Here is a 22,589-nt window from a genome sequence, read left to right on the forward strand (position 1 = left end):
TCTGTTTACAGGCATGCTTTATGGTTTAAGCTCTGTAAGGTTGGTTTACATGGAAAAATACTCAGAATATTTTAGCATTTCAATTAGGGTACTGTATATCTGTCACAACGTGAGCAAAATGTGCAGCCTGACCGTGACTTGAACCCTAGACCCTCGGAATACCGTATCGCGGCTCTACCGACTGAACTATCCGGCCACTTACACCTAAATAGTGAACAATTCTGAACCGTGACATACTCCCCTGCTATATTGAAATTCATCCTCAAATTTCACAGAGTTACAGAGCAATGTAAATTAAACTCTGAGCTTTATTCAGTCACGGTCCCACGTTGGGCGCCAAATGTCAATGGGTGAGAAAAATGTGCAGCCTGACCGGGACTCGAACCCGGGACCCTCAGAATACCGTACCGCGTCTCTACCAACTGAGCTATCCGTCCGCTTACACACGATCACCCCTAAATAGTGAACAGTTCTGAACCGTGACATATCGTTTTGCATGTGTTCTGCGTATTTCATAATGTAATGTTCGTTGTGATTAGCGCATATTATAACGTGCAGTGCATGTATTCATTTTCAAAAGTGTACGTTTTGCGTGTAAACCAAAACGTTCACCTTACAGTAAGTCTAGCTGGGTGATTGACTACAAGCCCGCATGTTGGTCATTTCTTTTTAGTAATAGATAATAACACTGAAGACTCCATATTACTGTTTTAATATTGTATACTGTAGTCAATAAACAGGTGTTTCGCAAACTGATTTTTGTATTGCTCTTCATTTTCCGTTTTTCGCAAAACATAAAGTACGACTAGCCTTTGGCCTGGCATAACACAACCCTTGTCTGTAGAAAAGTCACCTCTTCCCTTGTTCCGTCAATAACTTGAGAAGAATATTTAAGCATAGGTTTGTGTAACTTGTTAGGAACATTGACCGTTCCCCTATTTATTTTGAAGTCAGTTGGTTAAAATCAACATGGCCTTTATGTATAGTGTCAAGCAATGTATACCTCAGTGCTTGCAGTGCTTTGATTTATAAACGTAGCGAGACCATTTTTTATTTGTTTGGGTCGTCAGACCAAACAAATAATGGTATTCTTATGCTGTTAATTGCAAGTGCCGAAAGTAGTCCGCTTTTTTTGAAGCGGTTACTTCCCTTTATATGTAACACTTAGGCGGAAAAATTTAGGGGAGATCACTGCGTAAATATGGTAACATGACAGGCGGATTAATTTTCAAGCAAAATAATTCCCGAATGGTCGAATATTTCTAATATTGTTTTATTCTTTACAGATATACATGCTTATAGTAAGCGCCATGATTATTTACACAAGTGTTAAACAACAGCTATAGCGTCGTTACAAACCCTAACTAGAATAATATGGTTTTCTTCAGGCCAATAACATATAAATTCACCGTGGCCGAGGGGTTTCCACGCTCGCTTAGGAAGCGAGAGGTCTGAAGTTCAAATCCCAGTTAAGGCAACTCATTTTTTTTTCAAATTGTTTAAGTCAAATAAACATTGGATCGAATATCAGTGTTGCAATTAGTCTTATAGCCATTCTACTACAATTAAAACGCTGGAAAGCATTGGTGGCACTATACAAAAACAAATTATCACCTTTTATTTTAATTAGATTCTAATAAAATACCGTACAGTATATCCTGTTTTGGATCAAGAAAGTGCTAACTATTTCTTTTTCCGAAAACTAAATCTTAGTAACTGAAATATTTAGCCGTTGAACGGTCGACAAACCCTGATGGCTTACAGACACTTCACCCCCCAGACACTTCACCCTAGGCCCATTTTTGCAGACACTTCACCCCTCAGACAGTTCACCCCTCATTTTAAGAAATTTGATTGAGACACTTCACCCCTCATTTTTTTATTTTGTGTTTAACAATTATTTATATAGAAATTGTTAAATACATTCAATAGTGATTGAGTATGTTATTGTTTTAACATATATAACTTTCTAGTAAAGTGTGTGAACCTTTGTGTGAATTTTCCTTTGATATATTATAAGAGTATATAATCTCTTTCACACTTACTTTGTGTCTTTAATTGACAGTATCTTGTTAAATGGATTAAAAGCAAAACAGGAATACAAAGCTGTTAGTTATCTGTAATGAATTATGATTATTGTCAGTGTTTTTTTCTCTACTTTGGGAATGGTGCCGGTACCAGATTGATTGGGAAAAAATGCGTTATTTTGACTTATATTGGGATTTTGTTCATGCATTTTTTCTGCTACAAATAAGATTAGTCATCATGAATAAAGATAGCTAACAGCTTCCACTGTCCAGGTAGAACTATTGAGTGGTGATTTATATGAATATATTGGATTTAAATGATTTCAGAGAAATCACATGGCCTTGTGGCAATTTTGAACAACCATTTTGGGAATTTAAACATTGAAAATTGGGAATTTTAATGTCTACAATGTATTTTCTATTGGGAACAGTACCGTTTTAGGGTAGTAGTTATATAAAGAAAAAAAACACTGATTGTATTGACATTATGAATGATCTTTGTATTAAATGCAGGATAATTGTATCTGATAATGATGGTAAATAACTTATGTTTACTATATTTTATAAAGCAACTAATTCATTCATTCATATTCATTTATATTCATTTCATTTCATTCCATGCCATGCCATGCCATGCCATGCCATGCCATTCCACATTCCATTCCATTCCATTCATTCATTCATTCATTCATTCATTCATTCATTCATTCAATTCAATATTATAAAAATTAAAAATTTAATTTTCATACAATTATACCATTTTAATTCAATTATCTAATCAATTATGAGATAACTGTTGAATAAACAACCAATCAACATGTTGAATAAACAAGGTGACATGCAATAAACACTTAATAGATGAAAGTGCTTTGTATATCATTTGGCAATACAACCAATTAACCTAAATCAGCTTTAAACTTAGTAAAAATAAAGGTATTAAGCAAAATTTTTAATCAAATAATACTAAAAGTAATTAATATAAACATATATAAGCATTTTGTTGTTGACTAATTTGTTTTATTTACTTTATAGAAAAAAAATGGATGAGGGGTGAAGTGTCTTACTGATTTTGGGGGGTGAAGTGTCTTAAGGGGTGAAGTGTCTTCAAAATTTGAGGGGTGAAGTGTCTGGAGGATGAAGTGTCTTGCTACCACCCTGATAAGGTCCTCAATCGAGGTATGTTTGAGACGACCCCGGCTGAATATATTGAAACCCTCCCTGTTGTCCAAGGTTTTGTTGTTTACGAAGACTACAACTTTACAAGCTGTATTATTTCCGAAAAAATATAACTATGTTTTTGTTGCTGTTTTTTTTTCTCATTGTAAAGAACAATTTCAGCATTTAATGGCAACTATAAAGGAAAGATCTCGTTTTCTCTCGCGAAACCTCGTTAGTCATCCTTTTATAAGACACAATGTTATTTTTGTTACAAGTGATTTGATTGGTCAATACTATGTGGTCGATTTTAGTTCGTTCAGTTAAAGTACACTATTTACTAAAATTCTAAAGCCCCCAATATCGAATTCCTCTTAGCCTGTATAAGTTTAGTTGATTCTTATGAAGAAAGAAGTTTAAAAACTTTATCTTTTAAACGTTTCTCAATTTTCCAATCAAACATTCATCCAATGCCGTACACGGTTTCAAAGCGGCACGCATAGCCGCGTTGGATCGGTAACAGCTAAGAAAAGAGGAGAAAACGAGTGAAAGACAGTAATTTCTGTCTTTATGATAAAAGTTAAAATCAAGAATTACCGAATAATGATTAAATAACGTATGAAATATTTGATTGGCCTTTCCGAAAAGTTGGGTATATAGCGGATGTTTGAAATCGCCGCTTTGAAGGAATACACAATTTATCACGTGACTTCATTATGGAAAATGGCGGCCTCCAAATTTACAAACATGGATTCTTATTCGCGTAAATCTGAGGCCATGAGCACGTGTGTTTGTTTACATTTGCATAACTGACATTTTGAGGTGTCAGTCACCTCAATTCGCTGTAGACATGCCTGGCAGAGGCAGCAGAGGTCGTGGGAGGCCACCAAGGACTGCAACACCAAGATCTGCAAATTTTTTGAGAAAGCCAAAGGCCTTTGGAGGTGGATTTGTTGGTGACAGTAATTCTCGATCGAGTACCCCTCTCAGTATATCCCCAGCATCAACACCAACAAGAAATAAATATGACAAAGGTAGAAGGGATGCTGCAAGTAGGGGAAGAAGTTTTATTCAGAATCTTTTTGATGATGATGATGAAATGTCGAGAGATAGTGCTGGTGCTGGTTCTCTTGGTCCAGACAGTGAAAACCTTGACAACATGTCAAATCTTGATGGAGATTCTGATATCTCGTACAACGAAGATGATGAATCTGATTCAGACTTTAGTGTTGAAAGTAACAGTACATCTGGTAAAAGACGAGTTGTATTTTTTCGTCGCCCCAAAAGTCCAGAATTGTTAGATGATATTGAAATACCGCCATTAAATTTACCTCCAAGTTCTACTGACTTGTTAATGCCAACTGAATATTTGATGCAATGTTTAGGAATTTATGAAATTGTACGCCATTTTAGAACCATTGTTAGGTTATCGCCTTTTACATTTGAAGATTTTTGTGCATCATTACTAGGTGAAGAACAATGTAGCTTATATACAGAAATACATGTTATGATGATTAAAGCTATTCTTAGAGAAGAAGATAGTAATAGTACAACATTTGGTCCATCAGACTCCAAAGATAGTATCAACATAACATACTTTTTTAACGATGCAATGACATGGCCAGAAGTTGCAAAATCCTACTTAGAAAGTGATAAAAACAGTTCTGATGATTATCAGGAAGCAATAGGAATTTTAGAGTTGCCAGATTTTCCATTTGTTAGTGTGTCTGATAAACTGAAAGTGCTTCAAACCCTTACAGACATATTCTTAACAACAAACAAAGTCCGAGAAGAGATTCTTAATGAAGGCAACATTACATATGATGACCATTGTAGAGCATGTCATAAGTATGAATTAGTTTTTGCGTTGCCTGCTATAGAGTAGTGGCGACATATAGGGTTCACTTTTCCGTTGCTGTCACAAAACTTGTCCGAACTACTCAGTGTTTTTTTTCCTTATATAACTGATACCAGAATACGGCACCGTTTCCAATAGAAAATAGACAACAAATTTCCCAATTAATGACTGATAAATTCCCAAAATAACACTGAAAATTTTCTCAAAAATCGGCAATTTTAAAGGTAAACAAAAACAGAAATGCCATTGATAAGTGATCTGTGATAAAAACCAAGTATAACCACACGAGTGATATTCGTACCCAGTTAATTTCGTACTTTTAGTGTTTCACACCCTTAACATTATTTATGTACAATTGTTGTGGTTATCTTTTTTTTTTCAACCTCAAGAAGCATAAAGTTAATAATACATGATTTTAAAGTATTTATTATGCATAATTTTCATGTCTCCAAAGAATGTTTTGCATCTTATGTAAAATTCCCAATTTGAGTCAAACCGATGGTTTTTTTCCCAATCTGTCTGGTACCGGCACTACTCCCAAAGTACTGCTACTCTTCGAAAACTACTGACCAGTGCATTTTTCATCCTAACTACAGGAATGATCATTACCAAGTCTAGTTTTGCATATTGTTGGCATTTCCCGGTTCAATGATTTTTGTCAGAGTTATGGCCCTTTATGATATTTTAATTGGGGGCGTTCTCATGTGTTCTCATGTTGGGTCACATGTAGCTCTAAAATGTGCTTAAGCTTGTCAACAAAATTTACAGGAATGTTGATCAGCATGTAAAGTTGTACACCTGGTCCCGTGTTCACTAAGAAAAGATCAGGATCAAGTGATCCTGATTTTATTTTCATTATTATCCCCCGCCGCCTTTTCGGTATAGTAATAGTCTCCGTCTGTCCGTCTGACCCGTCCTTCCGTCCGACATTTTTGTCCGGAGCATATCTCTAAAAGTATTTTAGTTTTCAACTTGAAACTTCATAGGTGGATAGACCTCATTGAGGAGGAGTGCAGTGCACAAGAATGATAACTCTACCCTGCATAATTTTTGAGTTATTGCCCTTTGTTATTTTTCAAAATTGATTTTTGTCCAGAGCATAACTCAAAAAGCCTATGAGATATCAACATGAAACTTCATAGGTGCATAGATCTCACTCAGGAGGTGTGCAGTGCACAAGAATGATAACTCTACCTTTCATAATTTTTGAGTTATTGCCCTTTGTTATTTTTCATACTTAATTTTTCACCTGAGTGGAGCATAACTCAAAAAGTGTTTGAGATGTCAACATGAAATGTCATAGGTGGATAGATCTTATTGAGGAGGAATGCTGTGCACAAGAATGATAACTCTTCCCTATACAATTTTTTAGTTATTGCCCTTTGTTCTTTTTCATACTATTTTGTCCGGAGCTTATCTCAAAAAGTATTTGAGGTATCAACTTGAAACTTCATAGCTGGATGGATCTCATTGAGGAGGAGTGCAGTGCACAAGAACGATAACTCTACCCTGCATAATTGTTTAGTTATTGCCCTTTGTTATTTTTCAAAATTAATTTTTGTCCAGAGCATAACTCAAAAGGCCTTTGAGATATCATTATGAAACTTCATAGGTGCATAGATCTAACTGAGAAGGTGTGCAGTGCACAAGAATGATAACTCTACCTTTTATAATTTTTGAGTTATTGCCCTTTGTTATTTTTCATACTTAATTTTTCAATTCAATTTTTTTCTCAAAAAGTATTTGAGGTATCAACTTGAAACTTCATAGGTGGATAGATTTTACTGAGGAGGGATGCAGCACACAAGAATGATAACCTACCCTGCATTATTTTTCAGTTATTGCCCTTTGTTATTTTCAGCCATCAGTATTCACATAGGTTTCAAATCTGTACATGTAATCACTATAGCCATCAGTTTTCATTACCAAAAGACCTCTTAAAATGGAATTATTCTGCTCTACTACATATACATTCTTCCAATGAGCAAACACATTTGGCAGGGGATGGCCATGTTGACATGGCTCTTGTTTTATGTTACTATTTAATTAATAGTGTTTTGCTAGAATTGAATGGTAAATATGCAAAATGTAAAAAATTGTTGATTTGCAAAGAAGGAACAACTTTTTTGGGATAAAATCGACAAATTACAAAACAAATACATAAATATACGGATCAAAATAAGGATCAATTTTAGGATCAGGATTAATATTTGGATCAACTGTAAAATGCCCGTATCTTGCAAAAATAACAACAAATTTATTCTAAAATTTCATAAACTTGCTATTGCAAGTCCAGTTTTATCAAATTAAGATTAGATATTTAATCTATGTGGATAAACAATGAAGAATATTAGAGTTTTTAAATTTGATCCTGATCTTGATCCTTAATTTTTTGTGAACACAGGCCCTGGGGTTTTATTTGTGGATTAATTTAGTTTTGTCAGAGTTATTGTCCTTGAGTTACTGTTATTATACCCCCAAAAACGAAGTTTGGGGGGGTATATAGGAGTCACCCGGTGGTCGGTTAGGCGGTCGGTTGGTCAGTCGGTCAGTCCAGCGGTCCGTTGCATTTTCCTTGTCCGGAGCATAACTTGAAGACTAATGGTTGGAATTCAATATAACTTCATACAATGGTCAAGCACATTGAGAGGAAGTGGAGTGCACAAGAACCATAACTCCATCTTGACTAATTACAGAGTTATTGCCCTTTGTTACTTTTCCTTGTCGGGATCATAACTTGAAAACTACTGGTTGAAACTCGAAACAACTTCATACAATTGTCAAGCACAATAAGGGGAAGTGCAGTGCACAAGAACCATAACTCTATCTAAAGTAATTACAGAGTTATTGCCCTTTGTTATTTTTCCATTGCTTTCTTTTGTCCGGACTATAACTTGAAGACTAATGGTTGGAATTGAATATAACTTCATACAATGGTCAAGCACATTGAGAGGAAGTGCAGTGCACAAGAACCATAACTCCATTTGACTAATTACAGAGTAACTGCCCTTTGTTACTTTTCCTTGTCCGGAGCATAACTTGAAAACTACTGGTTGGAATTCAAAACAACTTCATACAATGGTCAAGCACAATAAGGGGAAGTGCCGTGCACAAGAACCATAACTCCATCTTGACTAATTACAGAGTTATTGCCCTTTGTTACTTTTCCATTGCTTTTTTGTCCGGAGCATAACTTGAAGACTAATGGTTGGAATTCAATATAACTTCATACAATGGTCAAGCACATTGAGAGGAAGTGCAGTGCATGAGAACCATAACTCCATCTTGACTAATGACAGAGTTATTGCCTTTTGTTACTTTTCTTTGTCTGGAGCACTAACTTGAAAACTACCGGTTGGAATTCATTACAACTTCATGCAGTTGTCAAGCACATTTAAAGGAAATGCAGTGCACAAGAATTATAACTCCATTTTGACAAATTACAGAGTTATTGCCCTTTGTTACTTTTCCTTGTCCGGAGCATAACTTAAAACATACTGGTTGGAATTTAAAACATCTTTATACAATGGTCAAGCACAATAAGAGGAAGTGCAGTGCACAAGAACCATAACTCCATTTTGACTAATTACAGAATTACCGAGATTTAATTGTGTAATCCGACATAATTAGCAGACAAGCTGAAACGTGGCCACAGCAACAGTTGTAAACCGACATCGCTAAAAATAGCGCTTTGTTTATACATTAAATTATAGGGTAAATTAAAGCTGTGAAAGACCATGAATGATAACGAATGCGGCAGATGATTAAAAAAAAAGCAAGCTAACTTATAATTAAGTTAAGTGAAACATATATTTGTGAATGATTTACAATATCCCCTATACGTTTGCCGGTCTGTTGCTGTTATGCTTCCGGAAGGGTGAGCATATAGCAGTCTTCGCCTTAATTTTTTATCAGCACTAGCCCAGTCGGGCTAGCAGCTTACAAATTTCACTAGCCCAAACACATTTTAACTAGCCCGAACCAAAATGGTATTTTTTGCATACATTTTGTACAAAAATAACACTTTCTATGTTTTATATACCATTTAACATTATTAAAATATCAACTAATCAACTTTTCTTCCTTTCATTATTTAAATAAGAAGAGTTTAAACTACATATGAAAAGAAGATATTTTGATATTTCTGTGGCGTGGCATTGTCCACAGACACTGAAAAAAATTGTTTAAAAACTGAAAATACTCTTCTCCTCGTTTACTGTAACCATGTCGGCTGATACATGCATTGACGACATATTTATATTCCTTTTCGTATTACTTTTTAGCTCGACTATACGAAGTATATGGAGAGCTGTCCTACTTGCCCCGGTGTCGGCGTCCACGTCCGCGTCCAGATTTCAGATTAAAGTTTTGGTGCAGTAAAATATTTTTCACTATAACTTTGTCATTTCTTAAAGTATCAACTTCAAACTTGAAATATATGTTCCTTATCATCAACCACATCTTATGTGACAAGGTTCATAACTCTAGCACCAATTTTTTTCAGATTTATCTCCCCTTGAACTTAGAATTTTCCTTAAAAAATACTATTTTTTACTGTTACTTCTTTATTTCTTAAGGGATCAACCTCATACTTCAAATATATGTACCTTATCATCATCCCCATCTTATGTGACAAGGTTCATAACTCTAGCACAAATATTTTCAGATTTATCTCCCCTTGAACTTAGAATTTTCCTCAAAAAATACTATTTTTTACTGTTACTTCTTTATTTCTTAAGGGATCAACCTCATACTTCAAATATATGTACCTTATCATCATCCCCATCTTATGTGACAAGGTTCATAACTCTAGCACCAATATTTTCAGATTGATCTCCCCTTGAAGTTCGAATTTTCCTTAAAAAATACTAGTTTTTACTGTTACTTACTTATTTCTAAAGGGATCAACTTCATACTTCAAATATATGTAACTTATCATCATCCACATCTTATGTGGCAAGGTTCATAACTCTAGCACTAATATTGCAAGAATTATCTCCCCATAAACTTAGAAATTACTAGAAAAATGTTATTTTTTACTATAACTTTTTTAGTTTTTAGCTCACCTGTCACAAAGTGACAGGGTGAGCTTTTGTGATCGCTTTTCGTCCGGCGTCCGTCCGTCCGTCGTCCGTCCGTCGTCCGTCCGTAAACTTTTGCTTTAAAAGACATCTCCTCATAAACCACTGAGCCAATTTCATCCAAACTTCACAGGAATGTTCCTTTGGTGGTCACCTTTTAAAATTGTTCAAAGAATTTAATTCCATGCAGAACTCTGGTTGCCATGGCAACCGAAAGAAAAATCTTTAAATGTCTTCTTTTAAACAACCCTAAGAGTTAGAGCTTAGATATTTGGCATGAAACATCTTCTAATGAGTGTCTACCAAGTTTGTTCAAATAAAAGCCCTGGGGTCAAAATTGGCCCCGCCCCGGGGGGGGGGTCATTGATTTTCCCTATATGCATATAGTAAAAACTTAAAAAATCTTCTTTTAAAGAACTGTAAGAGCTAGAGCTAAGATATTTGGCATGGAACATCTTCTAGTGAGTGTCTACCAAGTTTGTTCAAATAAAAGCCCTGGGGTCAAAACTGGCCCCGCCCCAGGGGGTCATTGATTTTCCCTATATGCATATAGTAAACACTTAAAAAATCTTCTTTTAAAGAACTGTAAGAGCTAGAGCTTAGATATTTGGCATGAAACATCTTCTAATGAGTGTCTACCAAGTTTGTTCAAATAAAAGCCCTGGGGTCAAAATTGGCCCCGCCCCGGGGGGTCATTGATTTTCCCTATATGCATATAGTAAAAACTTAAAAAATCTTCTTTTAAAGAACTGTAAGAGCTAGAGCTAAGATATTTGGCATGGAACATCTTCTAGTGAGTGTCTACCAAGTTTGTTCAAATAAAAGCCCTGGGGTCAAAATTGGCCCCGCCCCAGGGGGGTCATTGATTTTCCCTATATGCATATAGTAAACACTTAAAAAATCTTCTTTTAAAGAACTGTAAGAGCTAGAGCTTAGATATTTGGCATGAAACATCTTCTAGTGAATGTCTACCAAGTTTGTTCAAAAAAAAGCCCTGGGGTCAAAATTGGCCCCGCCCCAGGGGGTCATTGATTTTCCCTATATGCATAAAGTAAAAAATTAAAAAATCTTCTTTTAAAGAACCCAAAGAGCTAGAGCTTAGATATTTGGCATGAAACATCTTCTAGTGAATGTTTACCAAGTTTGTTCAAATAAAAGCCCTGGGGTCAAAATTGGCCCCACCCTGGGGGGTAATTGATTTTCCCTATATGCATATAGTAAAAACTTAAAAAAATCTTCTTTTAAAGAACCGTAAGAGCTAGAGCTTAGGTATTTGGCATAAAACATCTTCTAGTAAATGTCTACCAAGTTTGTTCAAATAAAAGCCCTGGGGTCAAAATTGGCCCCGCCCCAGGGGGTCATTGATTTTCCCTATATGCATATAGTATAAACTTAAAAAATCTTCTTTTAAAGAACTGTAAGAGCTAGAGCTTAGATATTTGGGATGAAACATCTTCTGGTGAATGTCTACCAAGTTTGTTCAAATAAAAGCCCTGGGGTCCAAATTGGCCCCGCCCCAGGGGGTCATTGATTTTCCCTATATGCATAAAGTAAAAATTTAAAAAATCTTCTTTTAAAGAACTGTAAGAGCTAGAGCTAAGATATTTGGCATGAAACATCTTCTAGTGAATGTCTACCAAGTTTGTTCAAATAAAAGCCCTGGGGTCAAAATTGGCCCCGCCCCGGGGGTCATTGATTTTCCCTATATGCATATAGTAAAAACTTAAAAAATCTTCTTTTAAAGAATCGTAAGAGCTAGAGCTTAGATATTTGGCATGAAACATCTTCTAGTGAATGTCTACCAAGTTTGTTCAAATAAAAGCCCTGGGGTCAAAATTGGCCCCGCCCCAGGGGGTCATTGATATTCCTTATATGCATATAGTAAAAACTTATAAAATCTTCTTTTAAAGAACTGTAAGAGCTAGAGCTAAGATATTTAGCATGAGACATGTTCTAATGGGTGTCTACCAAGTTTGTTCAAATAAAAGCCCCAGGGTCAAAACTGGCCCCGCCCCGGGGGTCATTGATTTTCCTTATATACATAGCAAAAACTTAAAAATCTTCTTTGAAAAAACCCAAATAACTAGAGTTTAGATATTAAGCATGAAACATCTTTAAGTAAATATCTACAAAGTTTGTTCAAATAAAAGCCCAGGGGTCAAAACTGGCCCTGCCCGAGGGTGTCATTGTTTTTAACTGTATGTGTATAGTAAAAACTTAAAAAATCTTCTTTTAAAAAACCCAATGAGCTAGAACTTAGATGTTTTGCATGAAACAACTTCCTATGGGTGTCTACCAAGTCTGTTCAAATAAACAAATAGAAGCCCTTGGGTAAAAATTGGGCGGGGGGGGGGGGGGGGGCTATATACAGGTGAGCGACCTCAGGGCCATCATGGCCCTCTTGTTAAGGTATCTACCTCAAACTTCTAATACTTATTCCTTATCATCAATTACATTTTATGTGACAATGTTCGTAACTCTTGAAGCAATATTTACAGATTTATCTTTCTTTGAACTTTTGATTATTATAACTTCTTTACTTTTTAAGGTATCTACTTCAAACTTCAAATATATATTTCTTATCATTACACACATGTTGTGTGAAAGGTTCATAACTCTAGCATGACTTTTTCTAGAATTATTCCCCTTGATCTTGGAATTTATGTTAACAAATGATATTTTTTTAGCTCACCTGAGCACGAAGTGCTCAAAGGTGAGCTTTTGTCATCACTCTGCGTGCGTCGTGCGTCGTGCGTCCTTCAAAAAATGGCGTCAAACTTTTCAAACAACATCTCCTCCTAAACTACATGGCCAATTGCAACCAAACTTTACAGAAATGATCCTTAGGTGGACCCCTTTCAAAGTTGTTCAAAAATTTAAATTCCATTAAAAACTCTGGTTGCCATGGCAACCAATAAGAAAAACTTTAAAAAATCTTCTTCTAAAAAACCGTAAGAGCTAGAGCTTAGATATTTGGCATGAAACATCTTCTAATGAGTGCCTACCAAGTTTGTTCAAATCAAAGCCCTAGGGTCAAAATTGGCCCTGCCCCAGGGGTCATTGATTTTCCCTATATGCATATAGTAAAAACTTAAAAAATCTTCTTTTAAAGAACTCAAAGAGCTAGAGCTAAGATATTTAGCATGAAACATGTTCTAATGGGTGTCTACCAAGTTTGTTCAAATAAAAGCCCTGGGGTCAAAATTGGCTCCGCCCCGGGGGTCATTGATTTTCCTTATATGTGTATAGCAAAAACTTAAAAAATCTTCTTTAAAAAAAACCCAAATAGCTGGAGTTTAGCTATAAAGCATGAAACATCTTCTAGTGAGTGTCTACAAAGTTTGTTCAAATCAAAGCCCTAGGGCCAAAATTGGCCCCGCCCGGGGGTCATTGATTTTCCTTATATGACTGTGTATAGCAAAACTTAAAAATCTTCTTTGAAAAAACCCAGATAGCTAGTGTTTAGATATAAAGCATGAAACATCTTCTAGTGAGTGTCTACCAAGTTTGTTCAAATAAAAGCCCTAGGGTCAAAATTGGCCCCGCCCCAGGGTGTCTTTGATTTTCCCTATATGCATATAGTTAAAACTTAAAAAATCTTCTTTTAAAGAACCCATAGAGCTAGAGCTAAGATATTTAGCATGAAACATCTTCTAATGAGTGTCTACAAAGTTTGTTCAAATAAAAGCCCTAGGGTCAAAATTGCCCCGCCCCCAGGGGTCATTGATTTTCCCTATGTGCATATAGTAAAAACTTAAAAAATCTTCTTTTAAAGAACTCAAAGAGCTAGAGCTAAGATATTTAGCATGAAACATGTTCTCATGGGTGTCTACCAAGTTTGTTCAAATAAAAGCCCTGGGGTCAAAATTGGCCCCGCCCCGGGGGTCATTCATTATCTTGACTTTTTTTTTTTTAGATATATACATATTATATATATACACATATATATTTAATATATATATATATATATTATATATATATATATATATATATATATATATATATATATATATATATATATATAAATATATATATATATAAATGTATATATATATATACATATATATATATATACATATATATATATACATATTATGTATATATATATATATATATATATATATGTATGTATGTTGTGTATATATATATATATATGTATATATATATATATATATATATATATATATCTATATATGTATGCAGTGATTTTCCTACATATATAACAGACTCCAGAAAAAGGGCCTCTTCCCAATTGAAATTTTTTTTAAATCATGCAGTTTTCCCAAAAATCTGAACTGAAACATGCTTTTTTCTTCCCAAATTGGCAATTTTAGCGATAATTTTTTCCCAAAATCAAGAGGCTAAGGCTTCTTCCCAATTAAGCGAGAAAATCACTGGTATGTATGTATGTATGTATATATATATATATATATATATATATATATATATATATATATATATATATATATATATATATATATATATACATGCATACATATACAACCAAGTTTGTTCAAATAAAAGCCCTGGGGTTTAAACTGGCCCCGCTCCAGGGGCCTATATACAGGTGAGCGACTTTGGGCCATCATGGCCCTCTTGTTTACTATAACTTAATACATAATTATACATAATTGTTTTTTCTTTCATAGTTTTGTCCTCCTTACTGCGTCCAGTATTTTATTAGTCGAGCTTGGCTGTCTCCAGTGACAGCTCTTGTTTATTTTTGGTGTGTTCCTTTTTGGCTTAGTGCCTTCAAAATACAAGAGAAAAGACATATTGTGCAGCACAAGATGACGCCTAATAAATGTCTAACAATCAATAATATTTCATAAGTGTTTTAAGTTTAATAAAGCTGCAAATAATTTTTAGGGCCAAGGTGGTTTACCCATCAAAATCTAGAGTAAAATGAAAATTCTGGGGTAAAATTTATAAAAAGAATTTGCATTGTTTTGTTATCAAATTCCATTGCCTTCTAAAAAGTTCCTTTCTTTACATAAATCAGACTGACTTATATAATAAAATGTTGATTCAACGTTAAATAATACAAAACTTGCTCTGTTAAGGCAGGCTTCCCTAGACTAGGGTTTGTTAAGGTTACACAGCAAATTAATGACAAGACTCATTTTTTTGTTGCTGACATGTTGTTGTTTGAATGTGTCACATTCTTTTACAATCAGCTACATGGTCAGCATGAGGCTTTATTCATACTCTATTTCTACAGTCTACATTTTAGTGCCGCTCTTTGGTTTTGATTATTTATGATTAAAATTAGAATTAATGAAAAATAAATATAATAGAATTAAAACTTTTATACACAAAGAATTAGTCTTTGAGGAAATTGTCCGTAACTGTAAACTTGGTACGACAATATTGAGTACAAAACTGCAGATGGCAAGAGAGAAATATGTTTTCCAATAACTAAAGTGGCAAGTACAACATTTTTCTTTATTTTGTAGCAAAAACATTATAATATATGTCTAAACAAATTGAATATTAGGTTAAGTCCTAGATGATTACACCAAATTTAACTTGATCAATAAATTCATTTCAGAAACTCCCAAGAGTTACCTTCCCTTTTTACTCGATGTCACTTCCTGGTACTTTCGTTTTCAACTTACAGCAGTGTTGACAATAGTACTTTTAGTTTTCCATCCAATTCAGCAGAAATATATTGTATTTTCATAAAGCCAAAACATTGCTATCTGAAGCTCTGCATATTTCCAACATTTTCTTAATTTGGATATGAAAAAAGCCCTCGACCAGACGGGCTACCAGCTTGGAATTTTCACTCGACCACCCGCAAATTTACTCGACTCGGTCGTCGGTCGAGTGGGTTAAGTCGAAGACTGTATAGTGGCCGCTTTGTCTGTCCGTCTGCTTTTCTTGTCTGGGACATAACTTTGAAACAACAAGAGGTATCAACATGAAACTTTGTAGGTAGATAGACCTCATTGAGTAGGTGTGCAGTGCACAAGAACCGTAACTCTGCCTTGCCTAATTTTTGAGTTATTGCCCTTTGTTTATTTTTACACTTTGAACTTTGTCCGGGACATAACTCTAAAACTATAAGAGATATCAACATGAAACTTTGTAGGTAGATAGATCTCATTGAGTAGGTGTGCAGTGCACAAGAACTGTAACTCTGCCTTGTCTAATACTTGAATTATTGCCCTTTGTTTATTTTTACACTTTGAACTTTGTCCGGGACATAACTCTAAAAGTATAAGAGATATCAATATGAAACTTTGTAGGTAGATAGATCTCATTGAGTAGAAGTGCATTGTTAAAGAACCATAACTATGTCTTGCCTAATTTTTGAGTTATTGCCCTTTGTTCATTTTGATACTTTGTCTAGAACATTACTCTAAAACTATAAGAGATATCAACATGAAACTTTGTAGGTAAATGGGTCTCATTGGGTAGAAGTGCATTGTTAAAGAACCATAATTCCGCCAAGCCTTATTTTGAAGTTATTGTCTGTTGTTTATTTTTACTTTTTGACTTTTGTCCAGGACATAACACTAAAACTATAAGAGATATCAACATGAAACTTTGTATGTAGATAGATCTCATTGGATAGAACTGCAATTCTAAAGAACCTAAACACAGCCTTGTCTAATTTTGGAGTTATTGCCCTTTGTTCATTTTTACACTTTGAATTTTACCCGGGACATAACTCTGAAACTTTAAGAGATATTATCACAAAACTTAATAGATCTCATTGAAAAGAAGTGCAGTGCAAAAACCATAACTCTGCCTTGCCTAATTTTGGAGTTTTTGCCCTTTGTTCATTTTTTTATACATTCCTGTGTCCAAAACCTTCTTGGGGAGCATCACCCGGTTCAACCGGCTCTTGTTTCTTCTTTGTTTCAAACATGTTTGAAAATTTTACTTTGCGGGAAAAATACTGAAAATTTGAAAGCAAATTTGTTTATATCTAAAAAAAAAATTTGTAACATTTATCAGAATACTTAATATTTTAATAAAATTAAGAGAAATAAAACAATTTTTATCATAAACTGTAAGATATTCAGACTTTAAGTATATCCCCCTACCCACACAGTCCGCAAAAGATGTAATATTTTGAAAAAGTATCCAAAAAGTTATCCTTTCTTTCCAAAAATGTTGTTACAGACACCCTAAGGTACTTAAAAAAAGCAAATATTGCCTTGTATGTTTAAATTTATTTTTTGATGGACCAATTGCTTACAAAATAAGGTCGTCCTAACCTTGCCAAAATGAGATGGTCTCGGACTAGCGAACCACTGCTAATGCTGAGGCCTGGAATCATTACAGTATTCACTAGTTTTGAAAAGAAAATTTGGGTTCATTTTCTTTCCCAGACATAATAACAAAAAGACACTCACACGCAGTAAAATGCATTAAGTACAGAATCTAAACATATTTAAAATAAGCTAAATTTGTAATATATGAACAGCAGTATTTGTTAATTAATCAACGTCAACAAATATGCATACAGAGAGACATTGAAATATTTCGTACAGTAGTCTTGTATTTTCTTTGTGAAAAAGATAAGATTTTGTGTGGCTTGGCATGCCTTTTCTGAAAACATTTTTTGATGTATTCCTTGTTATAATTATATTTTGTATATTTTGAATAAAATGATTTTATTTCAGATTGGGAGATCTTCTATGTTGTGAGACATGCTCTGCAGTGTACCATTTGACATGTGTAGACCCTCCTTTAGAAGAAGTCCCAGATGATGATTGGTTGTGCAGCATCTGCAGAGCTCATCAAGTGAACAATAATTATATTGATCAATAAGTCTTACATAATAATAATAATTAATAATAATAATAATAATAATGATAATAATAATAATAATAATGCATTATTTATGGGGGAAAACTGAAACTCTTGATTTTTCCAGCACAACTTTTAGTTTTAGTTTGACTGTTTGAAGAACCAAAAAATGAAGATATATAAACTACAGTTAAACCTGTCAACAAAGGCTACCAAGGGGAAAGTGTAAAAGTGGCACTTTGTTTGAAGGACGATACAATTAATTTTGATAAGCATTTTTAGTTCACCTGTCACAAAGTGACATGGTGAGCTTTTGTGATTGCTTTTCGTTTGGTTCCCGTCCATCCGTCTCTAAACTTTTACTTTAAACGACATCTCCTCATAAACCACTAAGCCAATTTCATCCAAACTTCACAGGAATGTTCCTTTAGTAGTCAACTTTAAAAATTGTTGAAAGAATTTAATTCCATGCAGAACTCTGGTTGCCATGGCAACCGAAAGAAAAAACTTAAAAAAGTCTTCTTTTAAAAAACTAAAAGAGATAGAGCTTAAATATTTGGCATGAAACATCGTCTAGTCAGTGTCTACAAAATTTGTTCAAATAAAAGCCCTGGGGTCAAAATTGGCCCAGCCCCAGCCCCATTGATTTTCCTTATATGTATATAGTAAAAACTTAAAAAAAATCTTCTTTTAAAAAACCTAAATAGATAGAGCTCAGATATTAAGCATGAAACATCTTCTAGTAAGTTTCTGCCAAGTTTGTTCAAATAAAAGCCCTATAATTTAAATTTGCTCCTCCTCAGGGGGTTATTGATCTTCATTATATGTATATAGTGAAAACAAAAAATCATCTTTTAAAAAAACAAACAAAAAAATAGAGCTTAGATATTTGGCATGAAACAACTTCTTGAGTGTGTCTACAAAGTTTGTTCAAATATAAGCCCTGGGGTCAAAATTGGCCCTACAGGGGGGAGGGGGGATGGGGTAATTGATTTTCCTTATATGTATGTAGTAAAAACTTACAAAGTCTTCTTTTTAAAAACCCAAATAGCTAGAGCTTAGATATTAAGCATGAACTATTTAGTTTTTGAGTTTATACTGTTTATAACGAATTCGGTTTTAGCAAGATATTGGTTACAAGGTACATATATTCACCTTCCCATATGTATTTTCATAAATTAATGAGGTCACTCCAGTGGCATGTCATTGAGAAAAACAATGGTGATCGAAAACAAAGGTAAATTAAAGAAGTAATGATTGAGCAATAAGCGATCTAATGTGTCAGCCTTAGCGCTCCAGGCCAAATTGTCCTCTAGGTGACGAAATGTTTTAACTAAACAACTTTTATTGAGTGATAAGCATAAAGGAAGCGGCTTATTTCTTGCAGTGTTATTTGATGTTCGTGAGAACTACACTGCACTAAATTTAAGATGTACATAATTTAAAAAAAAAACATGCAGTAAGGCGTAGTATGTGTTTTCAAATGTTTTGTTTAAATTCAGTAATAGCAAGATATATTTATATAATGTATATTTAAATAAAACAAAAACTTCTAAGTGCAAAGAGTTACCTCCCATTATGTACTCTTCAAGGAAGATGCATGCAAAAGAGAAAGTAGAAATAAATGATCCTGACGATCTCGTTGTATCCGATGTGCACTGTATAAATAGTAAAAACTTGAAAAAGTCTTCCTTTTAAAAAAAACTCAAATAGGTAGAGCTAAGATATTTAGCATGAAACATCTACTAAGTTTGTTAAAATAAAAGCCCTAGGGTCAAAATTGGCTCCTCCACAGGGTTGCATTGATTTTCCATATATGTATATAGTAAAAACTTTAAAAAAAAATCTTTTAAAAAAAACCCAAATAGCTTGAGCTTAGATATTTAGCATGAAACATCTTCTTGAGAGTATCTACCAAGTTGTTCAAATAAAAACCCTGGGGTGAAAATTGGCCCCGCCTCCTGGGGTTATTGATTTTCCTTATATGTACACGTCTTTTGGAACTCTTGTTTTCCCTTAGCAATAACAACCAGTAATGTTTTTACATATGCACTATTTCAGATACAAATATGAACTTTGTGATATCAGTTTTAGATTTTATATTCTGCTTTTTTTTGATAGTTAACAATATTACTCGTTCCTTGTCATGGAGAGTTTCCATATTCAGGTGGGCAATTTCAGGGCCATCATGGCCGTCTTTTTCAAAAGATGTGTCCGATAGTGTTAAAGACTCATAAAAAAATTTGAATTATAGATGTTATCCGAAGCTCGTCAAATGTGGGTTTCTTCTCGTCTAATCCCGGTGAACAAACTTTGACTGTTATAAATTTATGATGCACTTTCATTCACAATAGTATGATCAATGTGTTGTGCTTAATATTACAGTTATATTTACATGTACTATGTTAAAATTCTGAGTTGTTTGCACCCAGGATTAGATGGAGAAAAACCAGCATTTGCCTACTTCCTGAATATCTCTGTGGTCATTACAGGTTAAAGGTGTTACAGACTGTGTATCAGAAGCAGAGAAAGGAGGTCTGTTATGTAGACAAGATCCTCTTGGTTATGACAGACTGGGCAGAAAATACTGGTTTCTAGTTAGAAGAATCATAGTGTAAGTAATTTACTGTCAAAAATTCATTGTTTTGAAAAACAAGTTTTTATGCCCAGAAGGGGGGCATATAGTAATTGCACTGTCCGTTTGTCTGATAATCTTGTCCACGCCTCATCCAAAACCACTTGGAGAATTTCAGTGAAACTTCACAGGATTATTTGTCACCATGCCTAGTTGTGCATAGTATATAGCTTGTCCGTGCTTCATCTCCAAAACCGCTTGGGGGGAGGGGGGGGGGCTTCATCTCCAAAATCGCTTTGGGGGGGGGTGCGTTATTGCCTAGTTGTGCAAAGTCTCATGATTATTTGCACAGTTATGTCCCCCTTAATGGTCGATTTTTGAGTAAAATAAATTTGTTTGCACTTCATCTCCAAAACCGCTGCGGGGATTTCAGTGAAACTTTACAGGATTCTTTATCACAATTCCTAGTTGTGCATAGTATCTTTCCACTTGATTTTTTTCGTGGGGGGCACAGTTATGGCCCCCTAATGGTCAGTTTTTAGCTCACCTGTTACAAAGTGACATGGTGAGCTTTTGTGATCACTTTCGTCTGGCGTCTGTCCGTAAACTTATACTTTAAATGACATCTCCTCATAAACTGCTAAGCCAATTTCATCTAAACTTCACAGGAATGTCCAGGGTTCGCACAGGTCTTGAAAAGTGCTTGAAAACGATCTCTGTCTTGAAAAGTGCTTGAATTGAGGGTGTCCTTGTAAAAGTGCTAAAAATTGGCTTGATTTTGAAAAAAAATCCTTGAAAATCTCTGATTCTCGTAAAAATAAAAGTGATCATCAATTAACAAGGAAATTTAAACATTCAAATGGAAAGGAAAACTTTGCAAATTTTTTTTATTTACACATACTTATTTATGTTACAAATGTTTATGAGTACAACATGAACAGAAAATGTGTTCTACTTCATCGGTAAAGGTATACACAGGGCTCTCAGTAGGGTCAGAATATCACGAGTCAAAGACTCTTTGGCCAAAATTTTCATGCGAGTCAAATAATTTTTTTCTAGTGTCATTTGACTACATGAATCATTTTTATGTTACAAAAATTACTGTATTGGAGGTCATTTTGTGTAGATTCTCAAGTCTAAATTGATAATATTTTACATGGAAAAAATGCCTAGTTATAATGTATATATTCCCCCCCCCCCCCCCCAAAAAAAAAAAGACAACTTAAACAAAAAAAAACAAAAAATGAATTGCATCTTTACTGTGAAAGAATAAATTAAGCAGCAGCTTTTCTGATTAAAAGTTTAAAATATAAAAAATATCTTTACTGGTATGCTTAGTAATATATCATATTAATTTTAAATACCAAAATGCACTAGGAATATTTAATGGAAATAACAAATGTACTCCAAGTAAATCAAAGACGTATCATAAACCTTTAAAAGCAATCAATAATTGACACCTCAAGTATGTAATTCTTATCAGTTGTGTAGAGCTATTTTTAGCGCTGTCAAATTGCATCCAATAATGTTGCGCTTCAGTGCACAGGCTATAAACAATGCTGTGTATTACACACAGTGACATTTTTTTGAGTGTGATTTGAACATATGTAGGATTTGATAGGTAATTTGGAGTAGATTTAAGGTAATTATTATTGCATAGCTGAAAATCCCACGTGGCAAATTGACTCTTGTGCAGATTTTATCACGTGTCAAATTTGTGCATTTCCTGATTTTCACGAGTCAAAACCCGGATCCCCGTGTCAATCGAGAGCCCTGGTATACATGTGTACAACATCATCACTTTTTGCATTACCGGTTTTCACGAGTATAAACAAAAAGTAAACTTTGAAAATTATGGATAAAAAAGTCTAAGAAAAAAATGTTAATTCTTGCTCACGTTGCTTATCATATAAAGAAATGTTTGAAATGCCCATTCCAGAGTAGTGGCGGATATGCATGAAGATAATTGAAATAAATGTTATACATGTATAGGACAAAGTGAAAGTGCATTAAGTATTAGAGAAGCAATACATGTAATAGAGGAAACACCCGAAGGAAAATGCAGGATAAATGATCGTGATAAGGTGCCTGAAGTGTACAATTTGCTTTTAGATAGAAATCTTTGCTTG

The 22,589-nt window shown here is 34.3% G+C and overlaps 1 protein-coding gene and 1 long non-coding RNA gene across 2 annotated transcripts; both read left to right on the forward strand.

Annotated features, from left to right (window-relative positions):
- The first annotated feature begins 3,491 nt into the window (after positions 1–3,491).
- LOC132720990 (nucleosome-remodeling factor subunit BPTF-like) lies at positions 3,492–20,614 on the forward strand. Its single transcript, XM_060705236.1, has 3 exons — positions 3,492–5,030; positions 17,759–17,879; positions 20,378–20,614. Exons 1-3 carry the CDS (start codon positions 4,033–4,035, stop codon positions 20,501–20,503), a joined length of 1,245 nt encoding a protein of 414 aa, XP_060561219.1. The 5' UTR covers positions 3,492–4,032; the 3' UTR covers positions 20,504–20,614.
- On the forward strand, positions 5,750–8,065 carry LOC132720991 (uncharacterized). The gene is made up of 2 exons (XR_009624412.1): positions 5,750–6,474; positions 6,789–8,065. It is a non-coding gene; the product is annotated as an uncharacterized LOC132720991 (long non-coding RNA).
- Positions 20,615–22,589: the final 1,975 nt, after the last annotated feature.

This window comes from Ruditapes philippinarum, unplaced genomic scaffold, assembly GCF_026571515.1.
Source record: "Ruditapes philippinarum isolate M1 unplaced genomic scaffold, ASM2657151v2 ctg182_1_1_1_1, whole genome shotgun sequence".
Lineage (NCBI taxonomy): Eukaryota > Metazoa > Mollusca > Bivalvia > Venerida > Veneridae > Ruditapes > Ruditapes philippinarum.

What these genes read in the sequence shown, in the direction of transcription:
- LOC132720990 (XM_060705236.1), top strand. Translation starts at nt 4,033, where the DNA reads ATGCCTGGCAGAGGCAGCAGAGGTCGTGGGAGGCCACCAAGGACTGCA. An exon ending in CATTGTAGAGCATGTCATAA is followed by an intron (nt 5,031 to 17,758) that starts GTATGAATTAGT and finishes ATTTTATTTCAG; the next exon opens with ATTGGGAGATCTTCTATGTT. An exon ending in GCATCTGCAGAGCTCATCAA is followed by an intron (nt 17,880 to 20,377) that starts GTGAACAATAAT and finishes TGGTCATTACAG; the next exon opens with GTTAAAGGTGTTACAGACTG.